General features: G+C 34.8%; 1 protein-coding gene across 1 annotated transcript in view; it reads left to right on the top strand.

Moving 5' to 3' along the window:
- Positions 1–25419, top strand: part of LOC105339079 (microtubule-associated protein futsch) — a 51949-nt gene that overhangs the window by 25389 nt on the left and 1141 nt on the right. Inside the window, exons 14-17 of the mRNA XM_034458542.2 lie at positions 8108–9422; positions 9791–10381; positions 22185–22912; positions 24048–25213. Of these exons, the coding sequence (XP_034314433.2) occupies positions 8108–9422; positions 9791–10381; positions 22185–22912; positions 24048–25213 (3800 nt within the window). The remainder of the gene's footprint in view (positions 1–8107; positions 9423–9790; positions 10382–22184; positions 22913–24047; positions 25214–25419) is intronic.

The raw sequence follows: 25419 nt of genomic DNA, 5'->3' as shown, positions 1-25419 counted from the left end.
GTTATGTTAAATAATGAAAGGTAAACAGGTATTTAACTCAAACATGATGGGAGTTTTCACCTTGCAACCGGCATCCATAGAATAAAAGAAAATCTAAGCTTTGATGTTAAAGGAACAGAATGGACATCTTATCAAGTCTTAATTTCTACCATGGGACAGAACACAATACTCTGTCTGCTCATGGCAACACTTGATATAGCCGTCGTCAGATTTAACAGATCTATTCTCATGTACGGATCGAGATATCCCTGGCAATCTTTTTTTGTGATTTATGAATCCCCCATTTTGACCTTACATTTATTTTGAACATATTGTAATAGTTTTTCCCCTTTTAAAATGAACTTGAGATGAATTTTTTAAAGTGTATATTATCATTGCAGTTGCATCGTCAAAAAATATTACATGTTATGACTCCGAAATGCTATATTGTGTTGCTTTTGTTCTGATATTTGTGGGAAATTGTCAACCTGAGTTTGCGCATATTCGCAACAGAGACACATTTATAGTAGGAATGACAATTCTTTGCATTGTGAAGTTATGATCTTAGAGTTTATCTGATGGGGGTTTTTCTTACCCAAGGTTCTTCTGATCTTGTCTTTTTAAGCCTGTTGTGTATTGTTAAAAAAAAAGTATGTGTATCCATTCATTCCTTCGTCTTTGGCCAGTCACAAAGTTGTAATTGTAGGTGTTATAGCTTCACCAAAGCTAAGAAGGGATCAGTACAAAGATAAAGATTTTCTCAAAAAGCCATTATGATCACATATTTGGGTTGCACAGATTTTGACCAAATTTGGCATGGAGTTCATGTCGAGGCAGGGCAAGCATTATACAGAGTTTCTGGTGATTGGAAGGTTTGCAAACAATTACACAGACAATGGCACCTCTTTGGCTTTTAAAACACACAAAGGAAAAATGGAATTATAGTCTTTGCATATATTATTCTCCCCATTGTGTCAAGCATTTAATTTTATTGAGTAAAGACCCAAGTTGGCTGGAGCATATTCAATAACTTTTGTACTAATCTTGCCTCACTTTCATTCTCTCCTGTGTATGGACTTGCTAGGCAGAGCTTGGTATGTACACATTCAAACGCAAACTTGTTTTTCCATTTTATTTTCATCATTTTACTCAAACTTTGAAACTTTTTAACAGTTTTAGCAAGTTTCCTTCAGAAATATGTATATTTTTTCTATTTGTTTTATAGTTCCTGCAGTTGAATGATTTTGGTGTCATTTTAATTTTACATACCTTCCGGTATACTTATAGACAACATAGGATTTTTTTTTGTCATGGTGTGAAGTTACAGTAAAAATTAAGTCAAGTGAAATGAATGACATCCTAGCATGATGTCAACAAATTTAGTGAATTCGGAATTGCATCAAACATGCAGAATTTAAGAGACTGACAAGAATCTTGGTGTCATATATCGGCTTTTCTGCATGAAAGAGAAACTAAAACATGTGGTTTCTTTAATTCTCAATGCACTGAAATGAGATAATTTAATGTACATCCTGTTCTGAGTTGAAACTGAAACCTTAAAATGCATATTTTAAGTGAATATCAGATACATGTATTTAAATATTTTATTCATGTATTTGCTGAATGTGTTCTCAAGTTTGCCTGAGCTGGTGAATTTTAGATTTGACACTTTTAAATTTGCTATGTATAGGGACCTCTTGCATGGTATGTAAAAGGATACAGTGAATTAAGTTTATGTCCTCTTGACAAAAAACGTTATCTAATATCTTACTGACTGACCCAGTCTTTTTAATAAGGAGAAAAAAATTAAATCTCTATGTTCTACTTAAGGCAACAATATTGAGCTCGATCATGCTTGTTCAGTTTGAGACACCATGTTGTTAAAATCTAATATGGCTTTTTTCATATAAAGCAGAAGTACCCAGTCCAGTAGAAGCTTTCCAACTCAGGAATGAGTACCGGTATATTATCATCGTTGTTTACCTTATCTCAGGGTTATCAATCATTATTGGGGGATTTTTACAAAATCAGTCAGGTTTTTCATAACAACCTGTATTACAGAATCTTTGGAATCCTAGGCCCATTCTAAACGTTCTGATACTGTGTCCTCATTTCATTGCAAGCAGTGATTGCATGCATGACTCTAAAAACTTCATTAAAACTCTTTGGAAATGCAGGTCAAGAATTTAAGATTAGCAAATCATTCAATCTAGCTGAGGTATGGAATTGTACGTGATCATAATAAGTTTTGATTGAATGTTTGACAAACACTCTACGCTTTTCACTTACACGCATGCACAGTCTAGATCAGCAAAGTGTTTGCTATAGTAATTGGAAGGTAAGTCGTATCAAACTGGAAATACTCAAGTCGCCACCTTATGAAAGGTCTGCAGTGTATTGAAACTGTTGAAGCCCATAATCCAGTGTTATGACCAAACAAGCATATTCAAATTGACTGAAAATCCTCAAGAGATCCTGAATGGAATCGCCTCACTCTGATTCACATGAAGAAAAAAAAGAAAGATTTCAAAAGAGGAGAGAGTTTTTATTCATGTGCTGGTTGAATAAAGTACAAGTTAATGACATGGAAAAGCAATTTTGAAAATCTTCAATTTATCAACACTACAGTATCAGAGATGTTATGAGACTACCAATCAATAGGGTGTCACATTACTTCTCTTTATCTACAAACTTATGTTCAATAACCACATATGTTCATATGAACGAAAATATTGTTGTTCCATAAAGCCTTTAAATTCAGCTAACAAGTGTTTTGCACCAATCCTTACTTGAAAAAAATTCGGTCCTCTGGGGTGGGTGATATACAAAGTCATTGAAGAGAGACGTGCTACTATTACGATCAGTGATCGGCAAATGCAGGATTATCTGAAGAGGCATGATTTATATTTGTTCTTTTGGATAAACTGTTATTGAAATCTTGCCTTATCTTGGAACTGGACGGAGGCCAAAGACTTTTTGAGGAATCAAGAAATACTGAGTGACAACTCTGTGATCTCAGGGAGGAATTCTGTATGCAGATGGTCAAAGGTTTGCACTGTCAGAGAGAATGATGGAAGTTGGGCATTCTGAATTAGGGCTGGAAACCAAAAGGAAAAGCAAAATTCCTGTCAGGGTATATTTAATAGCATTTTTAAGATTTCTTTCAATCAGAGAATTTGGGATTTGAAAATTGTATAGAACTGCTGCATTTTGATTGTCTGACTTTTTAGTCATTAAATAATAATATAGTTTTGGTTCTTTTTTCCCCTTTGGTTTGAAGATACAACACTGGGTTTGTATATAAAAGAATTTCTGACTTTGTGTTAGCTCTGAATCACAGATTCAGGTGCTTTGGGATGCTGTGATTTTAAGGCTGTTATTTGTCTGGAGTTTTGCATGCGAAGTACATAATGCTCTTACCTTGTAGATCTTTGATGCATTAAGCAGATCTAACAGGGTGTGCCCACCTCAGTGGGTTTAGTTTTTGGGTGTGTAAACTCTTTTTAATGGTTTCATTGAGGAATTTTTAATGCTTTTATCAATTGCAGTCGAATGCCTTTACATGTAGTGAAATTCAAAGGAAAATGCCATTTATTGCTCTTTGATATGTTCACAAATTTGGACAAAATAATTGCATGCTAATGGATATAAAATTTTCTGTTCAGCATTCATATTAACTCATCTCGCAATGTTAGAAAAGTTAACAATGTCTCTCAGGACCTGGCTGTAAAATATTTTCCTTCTATCTTGACTGTAAAACACCCACCTGCGATCTTTACTGTAAAATATCTACCTATGATCCTGATGGCTGTATTCTGTGATTGAACTTTCTTCTTCACACCTGATATCCGAATGCATGTGTTCTTCCAAGCTTATACACAACTTGTCTGACAAATGGGAATTTGTTGTTCTGTTGAACTATAACACATGTTTTACAGCTTGATCTTGTGTGACAAGGTGTGTTAATTTGTTTGTGATTATAATACACGTACTTCCTTACTTTTCAATCAGCTGGGATACTAATTTCTTAACAACAGGTACGATTATTTAAAGGTTTGTAAGCTTCATTTCAGGTTAATAAGTTTTTAGAATATTAGATGCATTTTTTGCTTATATTACCTTTAATTAATTAAGATGCTTTTTTATAACATATATTTATCTTCTGTCATCTGCTTTTATCCTCTGGCTCCTCGATCTGTACTCTCCGTAAAAGTCAACATCAAATTATTGACTGTTTGCTTCATATTGTTGTCATGTTTCTTCTGAACTTTGTGCAATACATGTATTGTGTTTTTAAGCTGAGAGGTTTTTTTTTTATAATGCATAGCGCAGGCATATTCTCAGGGTGTTTTGTTACATGTTATCATGAGATCAAAGTGCATTTGCAAAAGAAGAGCTAGCTAGCTCATTATGATTTTGATTCACTACTATGAAATTAGCCAGACTCTATTTGATTGAATGTCGACATGCTTTTATTACATGAAATGGTAGCTTCAAACTTAATAGCGTTTTTATTGCCTTATATACAATAAAGACGTTCTGTGTTACTTTGTAATTAATCCTCATATGTCAACAAACAAAAAAAGTAATTCATCATTTAAAAGTATTTAGTTTATGTAAAAATATGCGTAGAGTTTTGTTGCGACAGAGATTTGAATTTGATTGTTATTGTTGGGTATGAAATGCTTTTGGAGTTGGTTCTTCATCAAATCAGAATTGACTTCATTATAATTCTCAGTAAATAAATATGTATTTGGAGCAGTTGTAAAAAGAAATTTGATTTAGTGGGCTTGTAAATTCTACACCTGTGAGGTGACACAAATGGACCACTGGTAAGGGGCCTTGTAATGCTGTAAAAGCCAAAGAGGGTTTTTTGCTGCCATGTTAAAAGGTAATGAAAATCTTGACATTTAGAAATCTGTGGTAATTTTAGGAATAGGAATGAAATTGTCATCCATTACAGAATGACCAAGCACCTGTCATACTAAGCTAAATAAAAATGAAATGTTTGATGTATCATATGTCGATAGTGTTGTCGCGTTGGACAGTATTCAGTTGCATGGTGATATTAAAGTACTCCGACAACGGGTCAGTTGCAAAGTTCTTGCAGACTTGACCATTGGTCAGTTGGACTTGGATTATAATTACCTCTGGATTTATGTGTCGTCCATTTCACTGAAAAATCCTGTCCGCGAGTGCTGTACATGCCACAGTTGTTGTGGAAAGTAACATCTACCCTGGCCTTATTGCTCCATGAAGTGTCAACAATCTAAACTATACAACAACAATAACTATACAATGCTTGGCAAATGCTCCATGCTTGAGTGACTTAACCGAGAGAAGTTGAATTTTGGGGCACGATTCTCGGTCCTTTGGAGTGTCTTTGACTTTAAGATCAAAGCAGCAGTTTTTAGGACTTCCATATTTGATGAATATTTTTTTTTCGGTGTGGAATTGTGTATTCAATTGTTTTGAATGTTTTTATAATTGAATTTTAATTCCGAAAATGGCTTTATCAGTACTGAAAGGACTCGCTAAATTAAAGGTAACATTTTTTTGAGCCGATATAAATCTCTTGAATGTTTAAAATTTTATGACTCTTAATCTTCAAAAAGGTAATCTTCTTTAAGCTGGATTCTACGTTACTATTATCATAAAGTTAAAAGTGTATTGCAGTTCATACTTTTATTCTTATCAATTTGATATCAGTGAATTAATTTTGAATTAACTTACTGGAAAAAGACTTTCATGTAATTTTCATGTCAGACTTTGAGTATGATTTGTAAGATTACAATACTTGAAGTAGTTTTGACCAAATTAAGAAACTTTTCACCAGATGGCCAATGTTTGTTGACCTAATTTTAAAAAAAAACTAAACAAACGGTTTTATTCAGAGTGTGGCATAGTTTCGGAATATCAAATGACTAGTGTAAGGAATTTGATTGCTTAGTTTAGCGGGGCGTAGAATGTGTATTACAGAATTGATCGAGGGTTTAATGGAAATTTAGGGTTAAACGTCTTGAGGGAGATTTGCTTGATTGGGTTACTTTGTACTGGGGATACATATATAGAACTGTTTTTAAACAATTAAATCACATTCTTCACTAAATTTTTAAAGAGAGTTTGAGGGAGTGTCAGTTTTCATTATAATTTTAGATAAACTATCATTATAACTAGGATGTAAAAAAGATTCTAAGAGGGAAAAAAACCCAAAGTTTTAAAATGTTGTGTATGTTGAATTTAGTACACATTCATAGCAAAATTAGAAGTCTTGAAGTGTGTTTTACCCTATAATTAACAAATTTCCATGTAATTAGAAACATAAATAGTTCTTATTCACTGAAATCCCAACATAAATGACTGTTTCTGTCATTCAACAATAAACTTATTGTTTTTCGACAATAACCTATCAATAATAATATTTTTAATTATCGTCGGCGGTCTTTATTGGTACAAGTAATGAGGTATGATCTGGGCTTTGATGTTGACTAATCATACAGCGGTAATCAAATGATTTGTCGTCGGATTGACAAGGGGCAGACGACCAGTGATTGATGCGTGCTCCATCACCGTGCACCCCGGGTTATGAGGCTTTACAGGGATTGTAGCACCTATTGACATGTATATTAATAGTCCTGTTATTATCTCTGTCCCTCATAATCACCGAGATTCATTCTCTATTCTGCTTTTCTGTCTATGAATCTGTAAGTATGTACATATCGCTCTCTTGAGCTTTCAATATTTATCTTTCATGTTAAAAGATTCAAGTCCTTTTCTTTGAAAATTTGTCTTTAAATTTCACCCCTTATCCTTAGATTACAAAAACTTTAAAGATATTGTTGTTTTCTGTTCCTGGCACACCTTGTGTGGAACAACTTTGCGACTGCAGCCAACTCGGTCATAATTTGTAGTGTACGTCCCTTTTTTGAAAGTTTGAGTTGCCTCCCCTAGATTTTTAAATTCAAGAAGGAAATGGCTCTATTGCAAAAGTATTGATTGTTTAATGTGTCAATCCACCCTGAATTCCTGCCAGATCATAAATTTGGAGAGCTCCTCGTATATTCACTGTCACAGGTAGATAGCCGACTGTAGGTAGAACCGGATCTGAATTTTGTCGGATTGCTTTTTGCTCTCAGGATATACATAGCAGTGGATTTGTAAGTGTAATGAAATTACTTCTTTTGTAGAATGTTTAGCAATTATACTTGATTAACTTTGAGTATTGTGTCTTTTGAGCTGGTTAACATTCTGGATATTGAATGCTAATGTAGTTCTTTTTGTTGAGATATTTTTCAAAATGTTTAAATGCCGCTGCCAAGTTCACAAATGCGTATATTATTTTTAATAATGAACAATTCAAAAAATTACACCTGCATGCCCAAAACTCTGGTACTACTGTATTGTAAGTGTAGTATTATATTCTGTAGACTTGTAAAAAGAAAAAAAAAAGACAAGTCTTATCAGGACTTTTGGGAGAACTATTATATTGCCAGGTACATGCATAATGAAATTCTTGTTACCCAGGTATGTTGACCCAACCTAATGCTGGTCGGTTTTATTATACCAATGTAAAGAAAGCGCCCCAAATCAATAGGCACATTCCTACTGTGTATTGAACAAGTTATGTCACAACAGCCCAAAGAAAAGACTGAATGCAATTTACGTTTAGCTGCAAAATAAATCTCAGAATTCTTTTAACTTGCTGCTCATTGTAACTTTGACAGGTAAAAGTGGCAGATTGAATACATTTTTTTTTTTTTTTTGTTCAGGTGTATTATCTTGGTAAAGGGAACCTAAGTATCACACGCTAAGATGTGTTTTTCCTCACTGTCTTTTCATATTTGCATCTGATGGCTTGGTAACATGTGGCCAGCTAAAAACTGTTTCTTTGTGTAAGATGGATTTTTCCCCTTCAAATAAAAACATTGATCACAGAGAGACTTTGTGTGACATTACTCTGTTTATTTGTGTTTCAGCTGAGATAAATTTGTGTGAAACCATGCTGAATTTGTACAATTTTGTAAGCTGCATCCTTATAAAATGTGATCTGTCAGATCAACTATTGTTTAATTACCACCTGTTTTAAAGCATAGAATTCTTATTTTGGCATGTAAATTTCTATTTCCAGAGGAATCCATCTGACTATCTAGCAAGGAAAAAGGAAAAGGAGGAAGAGGAACAGAAAGAGAAGCACAAATTCCCACGCCGATCCAAGAGTTCTGCAGAAAAAGATAGCACAGCCAAACGCAGGAGTTATGCATTTGATACAAGGAAAACTGATGAGATTGAAGCAGCAAGGGAGAAGCGTTTGAACCGCAGGTCTCTAAATCTCGATAACAGAACCGAGAAAGCCAGGGCGCCAGAAGTACCTCTATCCTCACCTATCAAGAAGGATAAACCTGAGACTGCGTCACCGAAGTCCAGCACTCCGCCAAAATCCAAAACATCTACAAGTCCGACTCACCTTGCCTCTTCAAAGAAGACTCGTGCTCCACCTCCACCTTGCACTCCTGGAAAAGAGTCTAGAATCCCGGTACTTTCTGGAGCGGGAAATCCAGAGAGACCTCCTAGAGGAAAGAAATCCAGCAGTGGGGAAGAGCCCTCATCTCCTGAAGTCTTAGAAGGCAACGGCCCAAAGTCTCCAAGGTCTTCCTTCCTGTATGACCAAGAAAAGCAGGAGACTCAACCACAATCCTCAGCAGTTGAGGAAGTTTTTGTGTCTGCAGTAGCATCTAATGACTCTTGTTCTCCAGTAGTCAAGTCATCTGATATAATTCCAGAGGAACCAGCTACTTTTTCACCATCTCAATCTGACTCTGAACCAGTGAGTAGGCCAATTGGAAATGTGATAGAAACTGAGCCAGCAGAAGAGATTGTGACCTCTGACCATAAGGAAAATCAGGAGGATATCATTGTGAATCATTTAGATGTGAAAGTGATTGAAATCCTTCCAGAAGTTTCCGAAGAGGAAGAAAAGGAAACAGATACCAAAGTTGTGACTTTTGTGAAAGGACATATTGAAATTCCCAATCCGGACACGGTATCTCTCTGTAGCATAGACTCCATTCCTCCGGATCTGCCGATATCTGCTCCGCCACCACTCCTACCGAAACAACCAGACACCGCTTCCATCGGAGAGGAAGCTGTAGTGGTTGCACAGGAAGTCAAAATCACAGAGAGTTCCCCTTCTGTTGTAAAGGAGGAAATTGTTAAACCTGCGGAAGAGTCGAAGCAGGAGACAGCTGAACAGCTTGGGTTCAGTGAGAACAGTTTCAAAGACAATTCATCTGAAGTTTCCAATCCTGTGAAGATGTCTGTTGAAGTTGATGGAAAACCAGAGGAGATTATTGTCTCGTTGAAAGAAGAAAAGGAGTTTGAGGTGGAATCAGACGCTGACTCTGATTTATCAGATCTTCTGAATCAGAATGGCTCTTATACTCCAGGTAAATGAACCAAACCTCTGTATTAAATTTAATTGCATATCTAGCATAGAATGTAAAATGCATTTATATATATTTTGAATTTTAATACAAAGATTACACTCATGATAATTTGATGGTTGTCTGTGCATATATAACAAAATAGCTAGGGTTATGATTTTTGTCAACAAAGACAAACGATTATTACTTTCTGTGTTAAAATTTTTTTAGAATAATTATATAAACAACAATGATTAAAATTAAAAAATAATCTCTAATCTGTACAAATAAGTACATAAGCAATTTTTTGAATTGATTATTATTATTATTATTATAAATGATTTTAAGTAAAATTCATTGCATAATTTATATCATTAATTGATTATTATTAGGGGATGACAAGACCGACCACATCCCCCTGAGTCTGATGGACGAGGAGGAAGACTCAGGTGATATCCAGCTCCTGTCCCACAGCAACACCAGCGTCCAGTCCCCCACCTCCCAGACAGACTCGGCCTTCGAGGACATGGGCAGCTCCAACCAGGTCAGCCTCAGCAGCACTCTGGAGGATGTCAAGGACATCTCAGACACGCTCGAGCCAGTCAAGGTCACAGTGACAGAAAGTCAACCAAAGGTTGAATCCTCAACAAAGGAGGAAGAAGAGAAGGTCGAGATAGAGGAGGAAATTGAGATAAGCAACCAGGCAAAGGTTGAATTTACTCCCAGCCAGGCACCCCAGCCCTCCATTCATTCTTCCTACGTTACAGAGGTGCCCCTCAGTGATTCCAAGACTTTTGTGAAAAAGGCCCAGCAGTTCTCTGAGATTGTGAACCAGCCGCCCAAGATGACCATCCGGTCAACGTCGAAGGAGATGTCAGACGAACACCTGCAGAAGGTGGACGGGGAGAGGAAGGCAGTGCTCAGCCAGTCCATTGTGAAGAGGAGGGGCATCACAGAGTTCTCCACCGTCCAGGTCACAGAGGGTAAGATGCAGCTAACTTTGGGGAGGCTGGATGGTGAACAAATTGCTTTCCTTTTTTTTTTTTAACAATAAACTATATATTAGTAAACAAAAAAATTCAAATATTTTGATTCAAATTTGAAGAATTTCCTTTATTATACAAAAATCTTTGTCAAAAGGAGATTAAAATAGTCTAAAAAATGGCTGCAACCATCCGGTCCTCTTATGCTACTGGTACTTGCTTACAAGTTTTAACAATTTAAGAAAGATAACTCTGGCATTTCTACACATGATCTAGTTTGATTTAGAGACACAGGGATTGGCAGGTTCCCTTTAAATCCAGCCTGATGTGACAGAGAGAGTAATTGAACTTTATATAGCTTGCACAATTAATGTATTCAGAGGCGGGTTCAGGTTTATTCATGTTCGTTAATACAAGCCACAGGTAAAGCTGTTTACCTGTTCCCCCGATTTGAAGAATCTGTTGATTGTTAAGTCTGCGGATGACATGAACCCATGTCTTGTCTTGCTATTGTCACCTTGAGGTAGGACAATTGTAAAGAAGATTTCAGGTTTTGTGAGGGAATTTTCATTTCCTGGTAGTGGGTCTGACGTATTTTGGGTTCGTTATTAGTTTATGTAAAAGGCTGGGAGAATATCGCAATCAATCTTTAACCCTGACAGGTTAGTTTCAGATTTCATGATTTTCTTTTATTTATCTTTCTTTTTCATGAAAGTTGATCTCTCTATAGCATTCAGTTTATTTCTGTGTGGAAAATGACACTTAGACCATTCAAATATCCATTCCTAGAGGCATATGTATACATATCTTTAGCATTAATTATGAAATAATACACTATACCTGTTTTGTACAGATTTAGATGCTTTTGACTATATAAACATGTACCACTGGGCTTTTTGACAAGATCACTTGTGCATTTTTCTCAGTTCCATTTAAATTCGAAACTGAAAGAGAAATTTTAGATACAAGGATATAAAAATGAATGGGTTGTTGCTTTCAATTCAAGCAGAAATTTAATCTGCTAGCTTACAGTGGTGTCCAAAGGAATTTGAAATTACATAAGTCAGACAAAAATATTGTTAAATGGCTATGTAATTGTTGTAATGAAAAGTGATAAGTGAACCAAAAATGTTGTAATGTCACCTAAGAAACAAACAGAAAGGGGACAACCTTGTCTGATCCCTTTCATGATACCATTGTGTGTGTTAATTGTCCAACAATCCTGATTAAATCAATGTATACTTGTTTGAACTCCTTTGGGTATTTTTACTGTAGGCCAAAAGGCTAAGTGTTTAAACATTAGATAAGGCGAACTTATTCTGTAATAGTGAAAGAACTTGGTAGACCATCACTTCACTTCATGTACAACAGTTTTATTGTATTCTAAGTAAGTCTCTACACAAAGTAGCCAGGACATTATGGGGAGATGGGTCATTACTGACCGGGGGTTCTAGAATAATCAAAGTGGGAGTAGAAATAAGGAGGACATTTTCTTACTTTAACACATTCAACATCGGGAATCTTGTTGAACAGGTTAGAAATTTATCTCATCCGAAATTTTTAGCCAATTTTTAAACAGAATTATAGATTAAAGAAAATCAGTAAATGGTTATTTGATTTAAAAACGTTTTTAGAATGATCTTTAATATTTAAAGTTATGACTCTGTTGTATATAGCGTGACTTGTGAGCAATGTGGCGTGATGGATTTTATATACAGGTATTGATTTTTATATAACTGCATGGTACGGTGTGCCAACATAAATGAATGCATACCTGATGGAAATTAAAAATGGTGTCAGTTATTTTTAAAGTTTCCTGGTTTAGAATTAAAAAACCTGCATTCCAGTGTGAAAAATTTCAAAGGTGTCTGATGATCATGGAAAAAAGGTATTGTTTGCATGCATGCATGAAGAGAAAAAAAATCTATTCTATTGATTCTGAAAGAGAAAGAACTTAAAAACAAGATTACATTGTGAGATTGTAAACACAGTGAATAATGGTACAGGGTTTCCCAGTTACTGGGTGTTAGGTTTCCTATATATATTACAAAAGGCCAGGTACTATACTGAAACTATCCAGAAGCGACTTATCTTCAAGCTGAATGGAAGAGATTGTTTCAGAATGGATGCCAAATATCTGTCCTCAATGGGCTTTATATAGGGGTGTGTGTTGCGGATTTGCATGACCCCAAGATAAAACAGGAACTTGGCAAGGAACCGTATATAGATATTCCTTCCTTTGTGGCGTGATTTGTTTGAGACAGAAAATTTAACTGCCATTCATATTCTACAAATTATTGTGGAGCATACAATGGTCAATTCCATGCTGTGATTTTGTTTTGGTTGTGTATGTTGACTAACAATGGCATTTGTTTTTCTTTTTTAATAATTCCAACCTGCCCTTATAAGCATTTCATCTGTATAATCACATTATCTGTGATTCTAATCTCGGGCAAATATTGATTTGGGCAGCCATTAATCTGCTAAATTAGTATGTATGTACACGGTAATACAAACCAGTGCAGGAGGAAAAAAAACTTCAAATATGGTGTAAATGTTGAACAATATTAACAGCTGATTATAAGAGAAGTGGTTCTGCTAGCTGTGATCAATATTATTTACTGGCCTTGCCGAGCAGCAGCCTAAGAGCTGTGCCAGGATGCGGTTATATTACGTGCGCAGAACAGGTGAGATAATGGGAATATAGCATATAGCTGGGTTTCCAAGATCAACATCATAAACAATCTTTTTTAGTCTAGTCGGCAATATAAGGTAAATAGAGAAAGGAAAATATTTTATCGGAGAGTTTTGAACTGTTTTATGGTTTTTTTGTGGAAAAAAAGTGACTTTGATGTACATGTTAATTGTTTTAACATGCACCATACATTTATTAATTCAAAATTTCTTTTGAAAAAAAATGATGTTATTATTAAATTGAAATTTTTTAATTTATCAATTTTATAGACATCAACAAGATTGATGAATTGAAACAAGTCACTAAAATGAAGTTGAATTGAAATTTCTGAGGAAAATTGACTAATTGAAACTTAATTTTCTAATCAAAGACAAGCAATCAAGTGTAGAGTTGAAACAATTAGGCGGTAATGAACTAAATAATTAACAAGAGGGCAATTATTGTCACATTATGCTCAGACTTGTTCTGAGGAAGTTAATTGGTAATTGGCTTACCTACAGGTGTAAATATACCTGTAAGTAATGACCTCAGCTACCTGTGTACAGTTGTAGTTTTCCTCCATGTCACTGAATTGACTGCAGAATTTGATAGGGAGTTTTGATGGGATATAAATGCAAACTGTATTGAGTGTTGCTATTAATTGTTTCTGTGTTGCGCTGTTGCATTAGAAAGGAAAGTGAAACTGTTAAATTCTCCCATTACCACCCCACTCCTTAATTGTTCTAGTGGGTATTGATTGGACTTTTACATAGATCTGTGGATGTGTACTGTTGGTGGAAAAGGTCAAAGAATCATGGCAATTGGGGAAGACGCCGTAACCCAACAGATAGGTAAACAATGCACTTTGTTATCGGACAGTCATCAGTACTCAACGGTAGTCATGATTGTACTAATATCAATTATTTGTTTTCATAAGTACGGTGTATATCTAATCAGGGTACGTAGGTATGCAGGTGTTGACAGTGCTTTTCTAGTTAAGTCTGACTCGGGCTGGGATCCGTATTTCTGACGATTTTCGGAATCGTTGATATCAATGGCGACGGGTAAAGGCTCTTCAGCTCCCAAACTCATTTATGGTATGTAGCCAGGTTCTTTATTCTGAATGCTTGCACGTGTATTTAGGTCTTATATTCTACAACGCCTTTTAAGGATAGGAATTTGATAAAGGTATCGACTACCTGCATGGTGAAATATTTTCCGTATTAATAATTCTTATTGTACACTTCACATTGCAAGTGGAATAGAGAGGGTTTATTCGAGACCTTTAAATATAATATTATTTATTAGCTTTACGAGTTTAAAGAATTAGAATGGTGCAGTGGCTAACGTAGTTTGTATTTACATCTGTGTAAGATTATAATCCAGACTCCCTCTTAAATTCCGATGCCACTTTTACCTGCCCACACACCCTCCCCTCAAGGCTTTTGGAAGATTTAGACAACATTTCAAATATATAAACCAAACTTCCAAGTATATAAGTAAATGAGATATAGACTAAAATTTCATTTGTCCTTCAATTTCTGTTTGAAAACTATCTTGTAGGCTGTTAATTAAAAGAGAGCAACTCATATATAATATACATGTACATGTACTACCGGTATTTGAGAGATTATGTAAGAGTAAATATATGGTGATACAAATCAAGAACATTGTACTGTATAATACGGAGAAATGGACTATCTTGCCATCTATTTATTTGAATTCAATTTATAGTTCAGTCTCCAGGGGGGTTGTAGGTTATATGACATCAGAAAGCCTCAATACCTTCAGTTTTTATGAGAAACGGACATAAAATGAGGCAAGATGAAAGATTAGAGACATATAATGTTTAATCTCTGTTTGAATCTACACAGTAGATCCCAATGAATATCTAAATAGAATTATACAGTGAATTAAGTTCCACAGGTGGGAGATTGTAATCAGAAGGGAAATGGGGAGGGGTGGGGGTTGGGGCATAAAAAATGCACTGAAACTCCCATTTTACTATGATTGAGGACTAGCTAGTATTGAAAATCCAATTCTTCCAAAGGAAAATGTCCCCCTCATCCAAGCATTCCCCCGGATGTGATGGATGAGGGGCATTCTTGGAAGACAGCCTGAGGCTGAGGAGTATCAAGTAGCATTATTTCCTGGCTATTATGCTCGGGATCGCCCTTCAAAAAAAGCTAAAAACCTACCTGGAAGTGACGTCACATACCGTATAAATAGTGCTTCCATTGTGATAAACACTCATAATTTTAAAGCAGATTTATTGTCAAATATGTATTTTTATTTGAGGTGGGATAAACAATTCTCAATACCCATACAGGGAGGGAACCTTGATACTCCTCAGCCTCAGGCTGTCTTCCAAGAATGCCCCTCATCCATCACATCCGGGGGAATGCTTGGATGAGGGGGACATTCTTTTCATCCAGCCTTCGGCATATCGGAGTATCAAGTAGCATCTTCAAAGTATTTGACAATAAATAAAAATCCTTCCAAGTAGAGAAGATTCTCAATCAATGATTTAAATAAACATAGACCATTTTAATAAATCAACTTCGGTTTCATCATGTGGAAACACAAAATTGCTTTATCATCTTAGCCACAAAACACATCAAATGTACCCATTATTTTCCCCACCAATTTCTATAATAATTGTCCATATTGTGGCTGCATGATTAATGTTTTCTCAGAAAATAATGTTTTAAAACCATTCTGCCTCATTTCTCTGTGATATACTGTAATAAAATACATTGTTTGTAAAATCCAAACTATCTAATTTTCTGTCTGTAAGATGTTAATAGAAAGAAGAATGAATTGCATTCATTGAAATGTCAGATTTTACTGTCTGATATATAGGGTACATTATAATACACATATAATACAGCTATAATGTACCAGGTAATTAAATGTATGATCTTCTAGCTTCCAGTGTAATGTAGAAAACAAATTTTTTCTTCCTTGAATATAAAGTACCGGTATTATATTCATGCATGATTAAGTTTTGCAACATAACTAAGGTACAATGACCCTCTGATCAGAAAAATATTTACTCTTCATTAATTACTTATATGTCAATCATTCTTTTATAAACTAAAATCATATTTATATATACCGGGTACATGTATGTCCTATTTTGTCTAGCTTATATAGCTATATATTAGAATCAGTTAAGTTTTCTTTGAAACGTAGATATTATCAGTAAAAGCAATAGTATTCACTTGTGTACAGAAGGATGTCAGGTATAATCTTGTCTGATGTCTTTGAACATCAACGTCCCTTCCTTTGAAAATTCTTAAATCAATATCTATGACTTTCCTGGTATGTGGTATTTATACAAAAATCAAAATGCTAATCTTTCATAACACATCCATTTTGATATATTAATACACTGTACAACCAAACTCTGCATGAATTAATTAGTTTTAAGAAAACTAATTTCAAAACTTGCAATCTTTTCTAAATTTGATAATTATATCTTCAATATGAAATAGGTTAATATAAATGACCTATGTTAAGATTTTAACCTCTAGCTAGGTACTGTTTTCTCTTAAAGAATATGGAATTAATATTTCATTTTCCATAAATCTAATATATGTATCATTATAAACAATCTATTATTTACATATACATGTATATTCATGGAATATATATAACTTTTCCCTATAAAGTGGGAACATTGTATGACATTAATTTTTTGTGTATTAACAATTTATAACAAGATATGAAATCTAATATTAAGTTCTTTGTAATGTCATTTTTTGGTCGTCAATATATCTATATTCATGTAATCACAATAAGACCAACAATTGGGAACTGTAAACAGGACTATTTTTGCCCCATGTTATTTTCTTAGATTGTAAACATTTTTGTCCCAATTAAAACTTGCCCAGACAAAGCTTTGCTTATAGAGAGACAATGTAGGGCATTGTAATTCGCCTAGTCTTCATTAATACACCCACTGGCAAAGAGACAAAAAATAGAACAGGAACAAATGTGTTCCCTGTAATCGTTCTTGGAATTTATGAATGATCAGATATGTTATATCTATGGTAACATTATTTACATATATGCCAGCAGCTAAATATGAGTAAACATTTCTTCAATAGTAAATATTGTACTATAATATCTTTGTCCTTTGATCGAGTGATATGATTAAACACAATCACTATCTTGAAATAACTTATTATAATCAAATTTCATATTAAATGAAGTAAGCGAAAGTATAAATCCTGTTAATTCATATATTCAATCAATATGACACAATTAGAAAATACAGAAAAAGAACTTTCTCAATCTTTTGATAAAGAAATTCAATCATCTTTAATATTTAAAAGATTTCCCCATCATTTTAATTTCCTGTTGCAGCTACTACATAGCCTTGTGTTCACACAATGTCTTAACACATATATCTGTAAAGTTAATATTTTCTAATCTATTCTGATTCAAATTCTGAATAATATGTACCAGAAACGTTCTAAAATCTGTTTTAAATTTGTAGTATCATATATACTAAACACCATTAGCAAGTAAATACATGCAACATTTGTCTTTTCATGAAGACTTCAGCTCTGATGATAAGTTCTGAAGAGATCGATAATCAATAATTATTCACATATACTGGAAACCATTCCAATGCATCAACTAATACATATATGGTAAGTATATAATAAATGTATGAAAATCAGTTTGTTCTTTGCTTTTTCTCAATATGAACATTGTAAACATGGTGCTAGCTAGTGTATCGTAATTCCAAATTAGAGTTACTCATGTAACCCATCTTGTATAAAGAGAATCTCAAAAAATCTTTCAGTGTCTCTAAATATATAATCAAACATAATCTCATGTTTCATATCGTATATTCAATACTCTATTCAATAACTTATAATAAAATTATTGTATATTGCCAATTTACCATTCAATTATATCTCTTCCATTGCAGTATTCTATTACAAATGTATTTTTACATTTATAATCCTTATCACTGGATTTTTCCTTAAAGAGGAAGGTTGTAAAACAACTGATCTCCATTGACAATTTGTCTTGGTATAAAATTGCTTGACATATGGTAAAAGTTTAATTCACCAAATTCTTAAGATAGAAATAAAAGATGGTCACAAATAGTCTCTTTCTTTAATATATACTGTACTCTTTCATTTCAATCTAATTGAGCATGTACCATACTTTGGTAATAAGTTTTAATGTTTATTTTTATAACAAATAGGGTTATAGTGAACATTGTATTATTTCTGGATTTTCATTCTGACCACATTGATCCTCTTTCACTCTGAACCTTTTCTTTTGGTATTATATCTCAGGATTTCAGCAATGTATCAAACAACTTCATTTCTTTATATCATACAGTGTCATAACAATACTTATCAAGCCTTAGTTTCCATGAAGTATTCATTTAAATTAGCTTCATTTAGATAAATTCATGTATGGTGTCTGAAATCAAATCATCTAAGTCAATAAATGTTTGGTTCTTTGTTCCTCATATCATCCTCATTAATCATATAATGATGTGCAGGTTTATGACTTTTGTAATAATTATGGATGCAAAAAACAATTAAATAGTAAAACCATATTAATTATTAGACTGCAATGTACATTAATTACCGGTACATGTACTTATTTTTAAAGTACTTTTCAAGTCAAGTATCCTAATGTTTGTTTGAGTTCTCTCTATTACTAACTTAGACATATATATGGCTTTCATTCAAATTTTTTAATCAATACTGGTACTCCTGTTTTCAACATTTACTGTCACTTCAGTCAAACTTTATAACTCTTCACTCAAACTTTATATCTGAATAAAACTGCACAAACAATTGATACAATTCAAAACACTGCATGGATTGTCTTTTGCATCCATTACAAACAGTGATCAATTTAATTCTCTAATATTTTATGAATCAGTTCGTCTTTCAAAAAATTCATGATTCTCCAAATTTTAAGCTTCTTTCTTCCAAACTTCACAACATGCACAACTTCGACTGTACAATGTAATATAAATAATTGTAATGTAGACAATCATCTTTTCTATGACAATAACTTGAAAACACCATATATTATGTGTAATAGAAAACATACGTATACGTAAGCTTCTCATCCCAGAATTAAAACATTTCACAGCCAATGTATTGCTCTGAGAAGCAAAATAAATTCCTGTTCATTAGTGAAATTTCTTGTTTGGTCTTCAATGACACCATATAATATTACTGATATCATCAGCTGTACTTATTTCAACCATGTGCAAACTGATGCCTTAAATACTTCTTTTTTATCATGATCAATAAACCAACATTAATTTCATGTAATGCATCAGCCTGTTCCGATGTTCTAAATTGACATCTTCTTTCACCTACATGATTTAGTACAGTTGTATTATTAACCTGACTGTTATTTTGTTCAAACTTCAGACCTTTGGTCATTTTACTATGAGCATTACATTTTGTAAATTGTGGGTTGTAAACCAATTATCTCCAGTATCAGTCAGCAGTTAAGAGAAATTCCATCTCTTGTCTCATTTATATCCCTGATATTGAGATCAATAAAACCATAAGAAAAATCTGAACACAGCGTGTTCTAATTGTACTGTACTATTTAATATATACACAGCGTGTATATTATTCAACTTGCGGTGTAAAATCTTTTATATAGTCCAAGTTCTGAACACAACGTGTTTTAAAAACTTACTATCAACCAATACACAACGTGTACTGTAAAACTTGCGGTAAAATATATTCATGACAAAATTCTGAACACAGCGTGTTCTTATCGTGCATTCAACAAATACACAACGTGTATTGTACAACTTGAGTTGTAAAACCACATGAACCATGTGTAAAACGAAATGCACGGATTATCAATCCTTTCAAACCAAGACTTCGTCATTGGTAGATTTAATTCGTTTTCAAAGGCTTTACAAACCTTGCAACTAAGACCACGTCTTAGAAAATTTATTAACACCGCAATAACCCATATAACCGACAAGGGCTCATGTCCCGATGTCGCCAGAAAAAATATGAGTGTTTATCACAATGGAAGCACTATTTATACGGTATGTGACGTCACTTCCAGGTAGGTTTTTAGCTTTTTTTGAAGGGCGATCCCGAGCATAATAGCCAGGAAATAATGCTACTTGATACTCCGATATGCCGAAGGCTGGATGAAAAGAATGATTAATGTATTCCAATGTAAAACATAATTATACTCTTGGATATTTTTTTCACAACATATAGCACTGAATATAAGTCGGAGCATTTCACTTTGAGAGATTTATCATAAGATGTTTGTTTTTAAATGTTACGGTTTTCCAAATGAATGAAATATTTGTTGTGATACATACATAACGATGCATGCTTTTGCTGAGATTTGACCTTTTGGTTGGTTCATGCTAAGGGGCACTAAGCAAGAAAACGCTGTACTGGCCAAATGTCACCCCCTGGGCTTTGGGACCGTTATCAGTAGGATTTTGACATTAATTTTTTCGCCATTTCTAGACAATATATCCTGAATCGTCAGAGATGTACCTTAGGTAATTAATTTCATCTGGACAGATTAGCGAAACAAACAATACCACGCAAAGGGAGGGGCTTATCGTTTCTCACATTGAAAAGTTGGGGCAGTTTACACCAGGTGCATCAGGGGAAAAGGTGAAGGGGGTCTGATATATACCTGGCCTTATTATGAAGTGAAATACACCTGCCTATATATCAAACAAAAGGATATAGTCTGGAGTTGATGAGTTTTGCAATGCGATTTTATGGAAACAGAACGGTGGCTCTAGATGAGAATTCAAAAGCTTGAGAAATTTGATTAAGAGTATCGGCTCATTCGAGTGTGATTTCTCATAATGGCAGGGATTGAGACGTTTTCTTCTAATGCTGTTTTAATTCTTCATATCCCAGACTCAGGTAATGTAAATACTCCAGGTAAATGTCTAATTATGATATTCAAAAAGAACAGCATTTGTTCCTTTACCTTGGGTTGAGTGAAAAGTAAATATTATAAGGCATTAAAATTCAAAATGCAAAAAAATATGCTTCCTTTGAAATTGAAAGATTAGAGACAGATTATTCACCAGTAATGTAACTATACATGTATCAGGAATTTTAAATTCATATGCATGAAATAATGCAGGATTTTAATAAGTACCGGTATTCAAGATCTTCATTGCTGGAATGTATTCTTTTAAAGACACACATACTCTTTGTCATTGGTTGTATCAGTACTAGCTTGATATTCAGATGAAGGAGGGAAGTAAAAGAGTGCCGTTGTTCTCTTTTAGAAAAAAAAAATAGTGTATGGGTACCGCTAAGTAAAACTAGAGACGATCTCGAATGGTAAAGTGGAGTGAGGGGCTTCTTATCTTTCCTTTTTCGGCAGACGGATATCCGACAGGTAGCTAAACATTTAAACACCGCCAAGCCAAGTAACCCCCGCTTACGTCATTGGCCTGTATACAAATTTGAAAAAAAAATCCGAATTGTGCGGGCAAAATGATAATTTGCCAGAGGTGTCATTGGTGAGTTTTATATGCTTAGTTTGTGCATATTTCTGTCATCTTTTGAAGATTTATATTTTCTGCCTTCATTTTCATTTTTGATGACAGTGTGATTTGAGTTGTTCAGGTGTACCTGTGTGTAATTAATGTGTCTGAGTCACATTCATTTTTAACTTGAAGGAAGAGGGATTAATGTCTAGAAGTTGGTAGATGACACTGAATATATTTTGCAGAAGAAAAAAAATTGCTGGATTAACTGTTTTCCAGACTGTGTCATTTCAAAGGATTAAAGTCACTTGCCTGAATTCTTGATTGGTATGTCTAATACTGGTTACATTTGAATGAATATTTGAATTCAAGGCGTACTATTATTTCACTGTTTAAAGGTTTTAGCTGTTTGGACGTCTGCTTCTATTTGTGCTAGGAAGGGAAGATTGGGATTTTATTGATTTGTTTCAGTTTTCTCAGGTAAACAAAACTGGGGTTTACACAGCTTGGTTGGAAGAGGGGAACAGCCATTCTACCTGTGATCAACATTCACTAAAGAACCAACTTTGTTTTTTTTAAAGGAAAATTTTGGGTTCAAATTCTAATCGAAACGAAATGTATATTTTTAGAGAGTAAACCAGCAGACGTAAAGAGCAGTGTGTCGTTAGATGTGAATGGAGAAAAGGATCTTCTTTCACCTGTGAAGACTAAAGGAACTCCCGTCAATTTTGAGGAAAAACCCCCTAAAGTCGACCTGTACAGTCATAATGTCGTACAAGAAGATGGAAACACTGACACTGTGAACAGGGAGTCCATTGCTGATCTGAGTTCAACTCGCAAACAGTGGGAAACTCTCCTCCAGACTTCAGGAACTCCTGAAACGACCCCCTCCAAAGTAACTCCGAAAAAATCAAACACAACAGTCAAACACTGGGAGGTGAAACTTCCCTACAAACCTGAACCATCACCTAAAACAGTACCTAATCCGGAGAACCAAGACACGCAACCTAAAAAATCGTTCAAGATGGAGGACGACCCTTACGCAAATGAAAGTGCAATTGAACGTGAAATTCGTCTTGCAAATGAACGAGAGGAAATGCTGCGAAAGGAGCAAGAGGAGCGCATGGAACTTGCCAAACGTCAAAATGCTTCCAAGAATCAGGTGAACACGAAAATGTTTGAAAACGAAAATAACAATAATAATACCGATTTTAAAGCCATGTACCATGAGATGACAGAGGCTGATCGAGGGTCGGAACTTCAAAAGCGAGAGTCATTGATTCAACAGGAAATTGAGGAGCAGAAGGAGCGAGAAGAGGCCCTGACGACCAAGACCCCTTCAACTGTCACCTCCCAGGTCAGTATAGAAATCGAGACAAGTGTAGATACAGCTCATTAAAAGTGCCATAAAACAATAGGGACCTCTTACTGTACTTCGCAGGCAGAATATATATTTCACAGAAAAGGAATATATAATTATGAATAATATATTTAAAAAGAACAGTGTGTTTCTATTAATTATTTATGAATTTCACAACAGAAGTTCTGTCGGCAAGTCTACCGCTTCAGGAACTTGCCTGTGAATAAATCCATTTTAAGCAGAAGCAGTCATTGTAAGGGAAATACAAGTACCTGTGTACTGCATTCATTTGTACGTTCCAATACAGGATAGGTGTAGTGAAGGCAAACAGTTAATTTTTTTCTTTATCTTATGATATTGCTCTATCAATCTTTTTTGAGAAGGGGGTGAAAATAAAGGAGATAACACACAAGTTCTGTTAAAAAAAATGGGCGATACTTCTTTTCTTCCTACACAAAATTCTGAATTTACCTGAGTATTAGTCAACTAGACAAAATATTGACGGCTCATGGAAATTTACAACCCTCAGTGCATACCTGTTCAATAAAATTGGCTGAGATTTGAACCCAGCCCAAGTCTGTATATATAATCTATTGAAGCACATTGATAACATACAGTTAGTGTATAGTGTAACAGGGAGACTTTTTAAAACTGATTCAATTAAAAATAACTCCATTGCTTGGTAGGTTGTGAATTTTCGAGGTTTTAATTTTTTTTTCTTAAACATTGAAACGCCCTTAATGCATAAGTTTGGAAGGCTTTTTTAAGTAAATGCTGTTGTGTACTTTACAAAGTCACTACATGTAGTGAAAAAAAAATGAAGTCAACTAAATGAGATAGTTTTGTAACTAAGAATAACAGCATCCTTTCTACACAAAATTGTGAGGATTTTATATACAACTGAGATGGACTTTGTAATCTGGAGAGTGTCATAGATTTTGAATAAAATATTCTTTCAAATTGTAGGTTTATGATTTATTATCCTAAGATTTTCAAGCTTAGTTTTAGTTGCCATATTATGCATTATCAATAGACTTTGAATGCCTCTTTGTGTTAGAGATTGATTATATTTGCAGCTGCATGAACACATGTTACACTGTTTTTACAAGGGCTGAATATTTTTAATCCTCAGGATGGAGACAACCAAGAAAACAGTAGAGAGAGTCTCATTGCCAAAGAAATTCGCCTTCAGAAAGAACGGGAAGAAGAAATCGCAAAAAGACACTCTGTGAAGAAGGAACCAGAAATACCACAGCAAGAACCAGCCAAGGCAGAACCAGTTTCTTCTGAGCCAGAAAAGATGGAAGCTCCCATCACAAAGAAAAATCAAGTCACATATGAGGAGGCCATTCAAGAACCATTCCATCATGGGGGAGAAAGTCTTATTGCCAAGGAGCTAAGAGAAGCAAAGGAAAGGGAGGAGGAAATTCGCCGAATGAGAGAAAGAACAGTGGGAGGAAAGTCTGCAAGTCCCGCGCCAGTATCAGCTTCCCAACCTTCAATCAAACCACAAACACCTACACAGGAAACAGTTAAAAAGACATGGCAACCATCTCCAAGTGTTCAAACCCCCAAAGTTTCTAGTCACACCTCTTCACGCTCTGTGCGCGTTCAGCCGATCCCAGACTCTACAGACGAGGACGAGACAGATTCTAAGCCAGTGGAGAAGAAGGAGACTCCGATTGAGCGGGAAATAAGACTCGCGAGGGAGAGAGAAAATGAACTGAGAGTCCAGAAAGGGCTTCCATTGCTTTCTGAGCCAGTTAAACCAGCAGAAGATGACTCTCAATCCAAATCATCAGGAGGTGAGGATTCCGTGTCGTACAGTTACCGTAGCAAAGTGAACACAGCAGAAGGAAACAAGTCAATGAGGAACTTCGCCTCTTCCAGACTTCAGAATGAAATCTTGAAACAAAAAGAAAGGGAACACAAACTTAGAGATGAGGGCAAAATTTTGTCGACATCTGAAGAGCACATAGGAACATTCAAATACACTGAGGTGGCGGGAATTCCGAAATCTGATGGCCCAGTGAAGAGAAACTTTGTAACCCGAAAAAGTACATCTTCTCTCCCTCTCCCCGGGGACAGTCCAAGTTCCTCCAACACCCCCTCCGAAAATGGAGATGTGGAGCCTCCCAAAATGTCGCCTCAAATCAGCAAAGAAGAGCCAGTTAAATACAAGAGGCCTACTGTCAAAACAGGAGGAGCCTCGTTTTCATACAGAGAGTCTAGAAACCAGGCAGAGTCCAAAATTGAGAAAGAACTGAGGGAGATGAGAGAAAGAGAGGAAGAATTAAAGTAAGTGGAAGGGAAACTAAAGTAGTTGGAAAATATTCAAGTTTATATTACATACTTTTCATAGCATTTAGAGATACAATTACTTGTTAACTTAAAATTGTCATGCTTAAACTTCTCTAAATTAATTGATTAATATAAAAAAGCATACTTAAACCATGCTTGCTTTTATATAAATGAATGCATATTCATGGAAAGCATGACCATGA

This window comes from Magallana gigas, chromosome 7 (genome assembly GCF_963853765.1).
Source record: "Magallana gigas chromosome 7, xbMagGiga1.1, whole genome shotgun sequence".
Classification (NCBI taxonomy): domain Eukaryota; kingdom Metazoa; phylum Mollusca; class Bivalvia; order Ostreida; family Ostreidae; genus Magallana; species Magallana gigas.
The sequence above is the reverse complement of the archived record's forward strand: the minus strand, read 5'-3'. Positions and strand labels throughout refer to the sequence as shown.